This window comes from Cuculus canorus, chromosome 2, assembly GCF_017976375.1.
Source record: "Cuculus canorus isolate bCucCan1 chromosome 2, bCucCan1.pri, whole genome shotgun sequence".
NCBI lineage: Eukaryota > Metazoa > Chordata > Aves > Cuculiformes > Cuculidae > Cuculus > Cuculus canorus.
The window spans coordinates 15,844,997-15,857,108 of record NC_071402.1 but is presented as its reverse complement, the minus strand read 5'-3'; the positions used below and the strand labels follow the sequence as shown (position 1 = coordinate 15,857,108).

The 12,112-nt window shown below is 41.3% G+C and overlaps 1 protein-coding gene across 2 annotated transcripts in view; it reads right to left on the bottom strand.

The window, feature by feature from the left end:
• SAMD12 (sterile alpha motif domain containing 12) overlaps positions 1 to 12,112 on the bottom strand; it is a 170,669-nt gene that overhangs the window by 31,097 nt on the left and 127,460 nt on the right. The window contains exon 5 of one of the 2 annotated variants that reach the window (XM_054058489.1): positions 6,531 to 6,641. The exons of the other annotated variant lie outside the window; for it this stretch is intronic. Within the exon in view, the coding sequence (XP_053914464.1) occupies positions 6,553 to 6,641 (89 nt within the window). The 3' untranslated portion in view covers positions 6,531 to 6,552. Of the gene's footprint in view, positions 1 to 6,530; positions 6,642 to 12,112 lie in introns of those variants that run through there. 2 annotated transcript variants of the gene reach the window in all.

Genomic DNA, 12,112 nt, shown 5'->3' with positions numbered 1-12,112 from the left:
CCTACTTCTTGATTGCATTTGCTACTGTATTGCAACATTTTATGATTAAGTCAGTAAACTTAACAATATTTAAACTGCTGTTCTGATTAGAGAGCTTAAAATATGTTGAGAGTAGTAGAGCTACTTTCAAAAGCACTTGGCTTAATTTTTCTTCCTCTGTATTAAATGAAAATGATTGACTCTGAGAAGTATTGCAGCAATACTGGGTATTTAGATCTAAAAAAACCCAAACCCTCCTATAATTCTATTTGCCTGCCACAGGTTTTTCTGTTGTTTTCCAGCCTACTGCTCTTCTTGAACATTTTCAAATTTCCTCTCGTAAATTGACAACTCATACAAAAGATTGGCAATATCAGAACAGAAAAAGCCATTCCCACAATTATGCAACACCCATTTTACTAAAAATGTCAATACCTTTCAAAGATCGGCAGAGACTTCTCTCAACAAAAGTGAATTTTATAGTCAATATTGATGACGGGCCAGTTCTGGAAAAGTACCATGTTTCTCTTATATAGACTATTTTAATACAGAAGGCAAATCTTGAAATATTAACAAGGAAGTAAAATAATAACAAAAGAGATATGCAAAGACTCCCCTTTCAACTCTCATCTAGAGAATGAGTCATACGTTCATTTACAGCTAAGCTTGGATTAAATTGCAAGCAGTGAAGCTGAAAGCAGAAAAATAAAAACAGAACTACCGTCCAAAGATGAACTTTCCACACCAGAGAAAAACCAACAGGATTTCAATATATGTTTCCTAGCATTTGTTCTAGTAAGCAAATCTGAATTAAGAAAAATTACAAAATTATAGAAAACATGAAAAATCTAATAAAAATTCTTTGCTAAAACCTGCTTCATGATGATGCAAAGGCAATGCACTAGCTGGCTTTCATTATTTTACATAAAAAAAAATAAAGCATTCAGTGTCCTGTTCTACAAACTGCAAAACTGGGGAAAGTAAAAGACTGAAGGACACTCACTATAGAAGTTAAGCTCTGCTCAGTTCTCTGTAGCGTGTTCCAGGCCTGGCCAAAAAGGTCCAGCAATTTCTGATTCACACTGATCTCAATCTAAGATAAATCTAGATTAGTCACTGATTTTCAGTGAATGGAAATGATGTTAATCAACAGGTATGTTAAAACCAGTGCAATTTCAAAGCACAAAGAAAACACACAGTTGCTTTTGCCTAGGGATTGTATGACTATTTAATCAAAAACTTGCAGGATAAGAAGATCTTGATTCAAATATGAGGATGAACATTTACACAAGAATGTACTTGTTGTAGTATCAAGACATTTTCCCTTTCCTCATTACCCTTTGACAAAGTAGCACTGGGCAGCATTTTACAGACACTGCAAGAGAGATTATAACCTGTCTGCTGAACCCATTTGCACAAACTGCTCCCAGGATTTCTTGTTTTCACCAGATGGTGTTAGGGTGGGATTGCTGGTGAGAAGCAAACCTGCCTATTTCTGTGCTGATTCTTTTTGAAAGATTTGCTGACAGCAACATGTGAAAAGCAGAACTGTGAAGTCGTGCCTCCTGTGCGTGAACTTGGTTTTTCACAGCGTCAGTCAACTGTCTGGGAGAGATAGCCATCCCCCGTATGCTCCCCGTCTCCTTCCTGGAGCCTCTTCCAAACAGTTAAAACTAAGTCCCAACTCCAGTTAACATTATTTTGAATATACACACCGTGCCAAGAAATCTTGATTCTTTGGGTTTTGTGTTACACTTCAAAACAATATATAGACACACTGGTCCTAGGATAGTCAACAGCACATTTTGAGCCATTTTATCATGAGAGCTTCCTTAAATAACAGACATTCCTTCATTAGACTTTCAGATGAGAAACTATTCAGAGTATTTGGGCAGTCTGCAAAAGGGACTTCTTTTAGCCCGGCTGAGCAGTTTTCCTTGGGAGCAGATATTCTCAGAAGAAAAATCTGTCCCTGCTACTATCTAACATCTATATTAAAATCTTTAACAGCACACAGCCTCTATGTATCTTAATATCCTTAATAAGAATGATCTTAAATCTTGAGCAGATGCTTATCCATAGCCCTTTTGACTCCTTTTCTCTTTTTTTTCAGTCTTCTTCTCTACACTGCGATTCGTTTCATCCATTTTCAAACTTCAGTTGAGCTGAAAAGACACATAGGAAAACTTGCCCACACTTGCTCGATACTGTTTCGCAGCTAAGGTTAAGAACAATGAGAGGTCTTTCATTGTATGCACAACACCTTCGCTTGGACTGAACATGTCAGGGTGCCTATGAGCACTGCCTGTGACTGCCAGGAAAGCTGGGGAGTTCTGATTGCAGTTTTTTGAAAACCTGCACTACATTTGGGCCTATCTGGGCATGAACACACACCAGCCAACAACCGCTCTTTAAGCTTTTTGAAAGAAAATGTTAGCAGAAAAAGATGATGAAAATGAGGTACCCAGCCACATTATTTTTGCATCTAGAATGATCCAACATTAGCAAGGATGAATCACTCCTACATTTCACCTCATGGGAGGGCACCTACAGACTTCCAGGCTTAGGCTCCTTAATCAGAAGCTCTGATCAGATTGTGGGAGCCAAATCTTAGCAGTTCAGCAAACTAGTTCCTGGTCCGCGAATCTACATAATGACAAAGTCTAACCACACCACAGGAAACAAGTGGATCCTTCAATTTTACTTAACATCCAATGTTCTCTGTCCACTTCTCCTCAGGAAACAAGCTTGAGCTCGAGTGAGTGTCACAACCTATTGTTTCAATGTCATTGTTCTCATGAACTTCTGCAAAAGAGAAAGTCCTGCCTTGCAGGGAGGAATAACCCCAGGCACCAGAACACACCTCCACCAACAGTCCGCAAAGCAGCTTTGCAGAAAAGGCTCTGGGGGTCCTGGTGGACATCAAGTTGACCATGCGCCAGCAGTGTCCCCCTTGCAGCAAAGGCCAGCACCCTCCTGGGCTGCACCAGGCAGAACGTTGCCAGCAGGTCAAAGGAGGTGATCCTTCTCTCTGCTCAGCACCGGTGAGACACAACTGGGCTGCGGTGTCCAGTGCTGAGCTCCCCAGTACAAGAGAGATAGACTTACAGGAGCAAGTCCAGCAAAGGGCAATGAAGACGATTAAGGGACTGGAGCTTCTGTATATGAGGAGAGGCTGAGAGGGCTGGAGCTATTCAGGTCTGGAGAAAAGAAGGCTCAGCAGTATCTTGTGCATGTGTATAAAACATTTGATGGGGGGAAGTAAACAACAGGTAGACAGGCTTTTTTAAGCAGTGCCCAGTGACAGCTCAAGAGGCAACGGGCATGAATCTGACATACAGGAAACTCCATTAAAACACAGGAAGATAGTTTTTTTACAGTAATGGTGGTCAAACACTGGTTGCCTGAAGTGGTTATAGAGTCTGTATGCCTGCAAATATTCAAAACCTGAGTAGGCATCAACTGGAGCACCCTGCTCTGGTGGACCCTGCTTTGAGCAGAGGGTCCCTTCCCACCTCAGCTATTTTCTTCTGTGATTGCTTCTTTCAGCAATGGCAATTAATTTAAGATTTGTAGCTGTACTTTACTCAAAAGCCTCTAATTTTCTAAGTAGAACAGTGTGATACTTTAGGGATAAAGCAGAAATGCATTTATGCTAACTCAACTCATAATGTACCCTGTTGCATGCTCATGATTGGAGATTTTTTTCAAATCCTTATTCTTTACATATCATCCTTCAACTAGGGTGTGTAGGAATCTAGTTCAGCATCTTGCTCTCAATCTACAAATTTGAAACTGTTCAGCAGTGTTCTCAGAAACAGAACTTACAGACCCTCTGAGCCCCAAAAGAGCCTTAGGACGAGGTCTGATGGTCCAAAAGAAGAGATGTCTAAGACTCGGCATGCAAATATGGACCACAGTTACTGCAACTACAGTCTATCCCCAGCCTCTGCAAAAGTTATATTTACAAACGTCTCTTGGCCATTATCACACAGAGATATGGGCAAGCATTACAGTTAAATGCCTTTCTTTTCATGTATGAATGTGGCTCCTTAAGCTTCTGCAGCATTATTCCTTTGTTGTCCAGGAGCACCAAGTTTTGAACAAGTCTGCAAGTGCAAAAATCAATGAAATCTCATGTTGACCAGTGCATTTAAACATCTTTTCATCTGCAGCAGAAATGTGTTTTGGTTTAAATTCTGAGTGAATGGTCAATAAATGAACTAATTTTTGAGACCTGACCTATCCAGGAAAAAGCATTTTTCATTTATAAGTTTTTTTTCTAATTCACTTGCTTTAATCAGTGAGTAAACCAGTTTTGTATTTTTTATGTAAACTGCCAAAACCACTGATCTTTGCAACAGCACTGAGAGCAACTTTATAATTAAGTCCAGCCCAAACTTAACTCATATTTATAAATTTGTCTTTATGAGAAAACATATTTAAACAGCAAATGGATTAAATTCCTACTGATTCCAATACTCAAATATCAGCTGAAAAATTAAGTTAAAAGAATCATAACCTTAGTCCTAGAATTTGTGATTAAAATAAAAACTTTTACTCTACAAGTTAATGAATGTGGCTCAACAGCTGCTCCAGCCATTGCTGGAGGAAAAACTGCAATTTAATAAAGAGTAAAGTGATAATTATCCAGCATCCTGATTCATTTTAAGATATGGCATCTTCAAGCAACAGAACACACATACTCCCTTTAATTGATAACTAAAAACATTTCCTTGGGCTAGCTAAATATCTAGTTGACTGAATTTTCATTAAAAAAAATTGTGATATGATCCCCTGAGGAGAATGTTCTTCAATTATAAACACCCATGTTTGATTTTATATTCTCTTCTCATACCTTCCTGAGAAGCAAACATGAAGCTGGTGCCATAAATCTCTTCGGAAGCAGACAATATTTACTATCATTCATACTTTTTCCAGATCAAGAATAAATAAAAAGGCATTCTCCACATCTGGACAGCATCCCAGGCTATGTATTTTCAGCACTAATAAAGCACAAATCTACTCCAACGATTTTCCTCTACAAATGGTATCAGCCAGATTTCGTACTCCTCCACAGTGAATGTAGTTGTTCTTCACCTTCTGCAAAGCTGGTAGAGAGAATGCTTTCAGGAGATGATCTCCCTGTATGCTACTGGCATGGGGAAGTGAAAAAAGGGCCAAGAGGAGAGGATTTACTGCAAATTAAGGTCATTAGTCTTGTTCTGGCTTCATCTCTCATGATTCCTTCCTGGACGTAATGTAGCAAAGGCTGAGGAAATAAGCTGACTGATCTCTCCCAGCCTCATTTTACCTGTGTGTTCTGCTCTGTCAATCCTTTACACTATTGCCTCACTTCCTAAATTCCTGTTTAGCTGTGTAGCTTTCACAGGGAGGTGATTCTCCCTCTATACTCAGCGCTGGTGAGACTGCACCTTGAGTACTGTGTTCAGTTCTGGGCCCCTCACCACAAGAAGGATGTTGAGGCACTGGAGCGTGTCCAGAGAAGAGCAATGAAGCTGGTGAGGGGGTTGGAGAACAAGTCTTATGAGGAGTGGCGGAGAGAGCTGGGGTTGTTTAGCCTGGAGAAGAGGAGGCTGAGGGGAGACATTATTGCTCTCTACAAGTACCTGAAAGGAGGTTGTGGAGAGGAGGGACCTGGCCTTTTCTCCCAGGTCACAGGGGACAGGACAATGGGGAATGGCCTCAAGCTCCGCCAGGGGAGGTTCAGACTTGACATCAGGAAAAAAATTTTCACGGGAAGGGTTATTGGGCACTGGAACAGGCTGCCCAGGGAGGTGATTGAGTCACCTTCCCTGGAGGTGTTTAAGGGACAGGTGGACGAGGTGCTGAGGGATATGGTTTAGGGAGTGTTAGGAATGGTTGGACTCGATGACCCAGTGGGTCCCTTCCAACCTAGTCATTCTATGATTCTATGATTCTATAGTATTTGGTTTCAGCTCTGTCAACACAGATCTATAGCTTTGCATCTAGGTTACAAGCTCCTGTGGATCTATTCATCCATATGCTGATAACACTTTAAAACTTATCCTCCAGTCTCTGACCACATCACACATTTTCTGCCTGCCACCTGCTCCTCTTCCACTCTTGCTGTCCAGCAATTCCCTGCTGCACTCAACACATTGTCGGGGGGGTGGGGGGGGGATGCGTCGTCATCTTCATATGCCTCTGAAAGCTTCCCCCTTACACCCTCGGCATCTCATCCCATCTCGGACTCTCATGTAGAGATGCCCTTATGCCCTGTAAAATTTGCCTAGAAGAGATCTTTCAACTTAGACGCACTCCCTTTACCATGGCTTCCTTTTTCCCCAGCAAGAGACTCATGGTCTGAATGGGGAAAGCTTCTACAATTACTCAACTCAAGGTCTTTTTTTAGCATTAGCCATAACACCTACTGATCATTCTCATTTGATCATGGCTAGGCAGAAGGTAATTGCAGTTTCTCTGGCTGCTGCTTCTGAGTAAGTCTCTGCATGTAGCAACCCTACGACCAGAGCACCCCCTTCTTTCCGCAGCCCTCATTCACCTCATTCCTTTCAGGCTGCAGTCTCTTCAGCTGTCATGTACTACTGACTTGCCAGTCATCAAAGCTGGAAGCTGTTGCTCTGGTGCTGCCAACATCTTTGTGGCAGCTAACCCTGCTGAAGAAGGGAAAAGACAGGGAGAACAGCTGGCAGATATGTGACACTTTCGCACTGTGTATGGCAGTAGAGAAGAAAGACGTGGTATGGACAAGTTCACAAGGCGGACGAGAAATGGGAAGGTGAACAAAGTAAAGGAGGAAAAAAATTTATCATTGTCCTACAAGATAACAAAATTTTTGCTGATTTGTTCTCTAACCTTTGAACAATGGACTTTGGGAACAGAGCCAAGCATTAAACCCATAATACCCCGTGTTGAACTATGCCTGAGGTGAACTATATCACCATGGCTCAGTTTATAAGGTAGGGCAGGAACATGCTATAAAATGCACCTAACAATTATGCCCTTTCGGTGGCCCACCTGAAGGACTCACTGGAGCATCCTGTGGTGCTCTGCTACTTGGGCTTTCTCTGCATGGAAGCTGAGGTGTTGGGGTCTTGGGAGAGGAGGGAACACGTGCATCTTGCACCGCTGTGGATCCAGGAACTGGATCCAGCAGTACCCGATCCCACAGTACAGACACACTATGAACACAGCCAACACTATTAGTGGGCAGAGAGGTTCAAATGAATCGATCACATTGCAGTAAAGTAAGTAAACTGATAATTAACAGACAATCTCTGTCTATTCCAAGCTGCTTGTGGAGTTTTCAGTTATGCTTTTTTGAGTGGACCCGATTAAAAAAATCAGCCAAAATAAAGCACTAAATAGCAAATCATATATTCAAACCATAAAACCATTTAAACTCTAACCGTAGCCTTTGTTCTTCCCATACACCTTGATATTCAGATGCTTTAATCTCTGTTATGAAATCTCCTAGGACATCCCCTTACAGATTTAATTGCAATACCATGAGCATAGTTATTTACTAAATGTTTTCAGGCCATCATTCAATCCCCTTAGGATAGGATTCATCTAGCCTACAGCAGCTGTCTACAGAGCAGAACAGATGAGAGGTCAGTGGCAACCTTCCTTTCTTCCACAATGGAGAGCAAGAGACATTTCTGGTGTGCAGCTCATCTTACCTGATCTGGAAGTAAACATTTAAATTAGGCAAAATGTAGGTCACATCGTTGGGTCTACAGCTAGGAACGAAGAGCCTAAACTTGCTCTTCATCAGATCCAAGCTTAAACATCCTTCCCTTTCCCTGGGCCAAATATACCTTATTGGGAAGGAGCTTCAAAATGTCTTTCTAGCTAAAAAACATGTTTTTTCTAGCTGCTGGTTTGCAGCACCAGACCATGAAATCTAGCCATGCAACAGAGCGCATGCAGGGAGAATTTAGGGCACCTCAATTTGGGCTTCTGAAGTGGACCACATCACTAACCATGTAACACAAAAACTATAATAAAACACAATCTCTTCAGCAATTTTTTGTCAGCAATGCAGTGGCATTGTTGCAAACATTACAGTCTCTGATGCTTGCAATAGAAAAAAAGAAAGTTATTTTTAACAAGATCCTGGAACTACCAAATACCCTCCTGTCATCCATTTGCATCAACTGACTGCAGAGACTTAACTGAGGAAAAAAGCAACAAACATGTCTCTGGAGCACAAGAGCAGATCCCTTAGGACACTTAACAATGTCCTTCACTCGATATAGAAGTGCTGCCAGCCAGACCTGCTTGTTTAGCCACCCTGCCCCACAGCAGCTCGGATGCGGAGCCCCACAGGGTGTTGCAGCAAGTTTGCTGCCGAGCACAGGGCTGCCTGTCCTCATCCTCCCTGCTCATATAGAATCAGTCACAATCTGTTCACGCCGCATATCCCTTCTTCAAAGGTTTTACTGAGTGTGTGGAAGGAAGCTCTTAGTTCTGGACATTGTCATTAATTTATATGCTGTAGGTGACTATTTTTATTATTAATCTTCTGCACCTGTGCCCAGTATGTTGGATGGGTGAATTTTAAATAAATTAAATTTTGCATACTCACTACCTTTGTGATTTTATTATGCAAATAATGCTCATCCTTTCACCTTTGAAACTATCCACATACCACAATCTCAAAGTCAGAATAATTTATAAAAATGCTGAGGAAGGCAGATCTTTTGTAAGGACTCAATACAATAAGAAGTGATTTCTGTTCCTTTGTAATCTGGAAAGTAAATGGGAGGTTCCATTGTTTTCATGTGGTTTTTCTTTTTCAGAACATGGAAGTTTAATTGCAATTTTTATCTACATTTATATTCTGTTGTCTCCAGATTCCTACAGGTCATCCGAAACCTCACCCATTCCACTAGCTGTACATATTTTATGATTTTCTGTGACACAGATTGCAACTCTGAAAGGAAAAACATGATCATTTTTTGTGGGGGTTGGGAGTAGATGTATTCCCAAGGTAAGGGGGGCAGGCAGGGGAGCCGGAGAGGCAGGACAATGAGGAAAATGAGAAGGAGAGCTGGCAGCTTTCAGAGCATTCAGATTGCTCTCCGGAGGCTTCCCTGGAAATCAGTGGAGTTCACAGCAGGATGTATTGAAAAGATACTGAGCACATAATCCTCAGTTCCTTCATAAACGCTGATCCACAGCTGGGTCACATCAACTGCTGCAGAGCAGGAACAGTAGTAACAGATGCTACCAATACAGAAATACGTTGGCTTTGTTGAGCCTTGGGTTTTGCAGAGGCAGACACAGGCTGGTCCCACACATCGCGCTCATTTTTGACTCCCTGTGAGCCCTGGGCGCAGAGGGACTCCCCTGACTAGCCATTTTATCCACTGATTCAAACAGCAGAACCAGTTTCATTAGCACTTGAGGCCATATTGTCTAACTGTGGGCATTTATTAAAGGCTTTCAATGTGTGTGTACTGATTATTTATCATTCAGAGCAAGGGGCAGTCGTTCTTGGCCAGAAAATGACGAATACTGCTCAGTGCTTTCTTGACCTTAGTCTCAAAGATTATGTTAGTCAGCTGTCTTGGGGGACCGAATACAGTCCTGCTCGACTGGAGTTGGTCCAGTTCCAATTCTAGAAACTCTTGGAGGACATTCTTCTATTTTATTGGTTCCACATACTTTTCCCTTTGAGCTTGTTTTCAGCCTAACTAAGAAAGACAGTAGTTAATGTTTCTGGTTAGGAGTCCTTTCTTCTTTTCTCTCTCTAGTTGATACTTCATTTTACTTTTTTTAATGAGTGCCCCGTCACCTCCGCATTATACAAGATTTCTTTGGTGCATCCAAGCCAACTAGTAAGTACCAACCCCAAAGACACCCACTCTAGTGATGAATCCAGCAGATCAGATAGAGAAATAATTCAAAGGAATCATTAGCAAGCTTAGTTTGCACAAGAAAAAAAAAACACAACAAAAAGTGTACTTTTTGATCTGTTCACATTTAGCATCAATTAGAGAGATAGTGTGCAGCAGACAGATCTCAAATTTTAATTACCTTGAAATTTGCATAGTGGTTTACTAAATGCCTTTTTGTTTAAGTCTGTTTAATACAGTATTTAATTAAACCTTGTTCTAGGTCAAAGTGATTTAATTAAAAAAACTTATTGCCTGTAGGTCCTACATGAACAGCGTTGAGCACACCTTGCGCTTGGAGATCGTATGATCACTAACAAAGTTGCTTCCTTGCTCAAGGACAAGCTGATTACTTAAAAACCTCTGTTAAAAGGAAATTGGGAAACAGGGAAATGACTTGTGATTGGTAAATTCCAACACAAGATACTGTCATCCCCCAGGAAAGTGTTTCTGTACAGAGAGGCTCTCCTGGTCTCTCCTTGCACAGTAAGCCTGGCAAACATCTTTCTCTGAAGGAACAGGAGTGAGGGGATAAAGTATTTTACTTTACACTGCAAAGGATTTTAGTATAAATACTGCAAAAATCCCAAACACACACATTGCTTTTCTGCTGGAATGCAAGCCCAGTAGCTTTAGGATAACTTTTAGGTACTCATACCTGGCCTGAAGAATGTAAAATTGCATGTACAACAATCTAGCCATCATTTTGAAATGTGAGAGTACAAACAGTGCTCTGCCAAGGACCTGGACAATCCCACACAGATTAAAAACATATTTAAGACTTGGCAATATTTCCCTCAACTTAAAATACAAGACCTTTCATTTCCAACATCAAATAAAAATTTAGTCAAGCTCATGACTATCTCAAGAGCCAGGGTCTATCAGCTGCGGGTTGTAAGACTCCACAGGCTCTCCCTGGCCCTGCTCCCCTCCATTCAAAATGCTGCCCCGAAAACTATTTCTGTTTCTTTGCTTTGATGATAATGGATTCATATCTGCAACAGCAGATTCAGAAATGCCCGAAGACATTCAAGGTCCCTTCGAGCAGAGCTTATCTTTACCCATCATTTCTTATTTGTTACTGAGCTATTGATCCTAACTCAGCCAGGGACACCAGCCTCTGCTACCCAGTCAAAAAAAATCTCCAAAGACAATTAGATTTTCTCCCTAGAGGCTCCCAGTTCCAGGCAGAGTTTGCTTAAAACACCTGCAAGGCCACACCTTACCATCTTCTTGAAAAATCTTAGAAGACATCTAGAAAGATTTTCCTTTACCAGGATGTCTAAAAAAATTTGACAGATATGTTGGGATTGTGGCTTATTTTAAGAGACCTAACATTTTATTTTTCTCCCATATTTACTTGTTGCATTTACCTGCTGCTTTTTGATATATTTAGCATGCAATGTATTAAAACCTTTGCACTCCAGACCCAGAAAGCACTGAGCACAGTGAGGTGTTGGCCCACAAGGAAGGCTTCTGAAGTGCTGTCATAATATAAATAAGCACAAAGAAATAACAACAGCACGTGGAAAAGATCAATTTTACCCTCTACTTTTCATCAGTTGCAAAAGGAGGGCTCTAGTATCCAGACAGAAAATAACTACTGCATATTACAGAGAGACTACACGTAGCAGTTAATGTGCAAGGAAGAGATTTCACAGGATGCCTACTGATTACCTTCACAAAGAATCAATCTGCATATCTGCAGACTAGTTTTGTTCTTCATGATGACCTCTGTAAACTAGAATCCAAGCTGAAGCACACTTAGGTACCTTCACATCTGACCTGCCTTGTTCTTGGCTCCTTCACCACTGTTCCCTCTGCAGGGAGTGGGCACATAGGTCTCCAAAAAGGCCACTCAGCTCCACATCTAGATTCTTCCTCTTCGGTTCAAGAATGTTTAGCAGCATATGCCAAGGATATTTTCATGGAGTAGCATGCACTGTCACACAAACCATCTCTTTTCTCTGTTTATCTGATTCTAAAACTACTTAAAATGCATTAAAGAAGGGAAAATATGCATTCGATAAGGCAGAATAGCAAGTTTTGAGGAAGCATGATTACTGCTTGATTTTCAGAGGTGTGAAGGCCCCAGAAGCTCTATGCAGACCATGGGTGTCTCAAAATAAATCTTTAAGCATTTAATACAGATCTTTCAACACCTGTGGGTACCATGTAAAAATTGGGCTATCCCAGGGAACACGTGCACAAAAGCAGTCACTGTT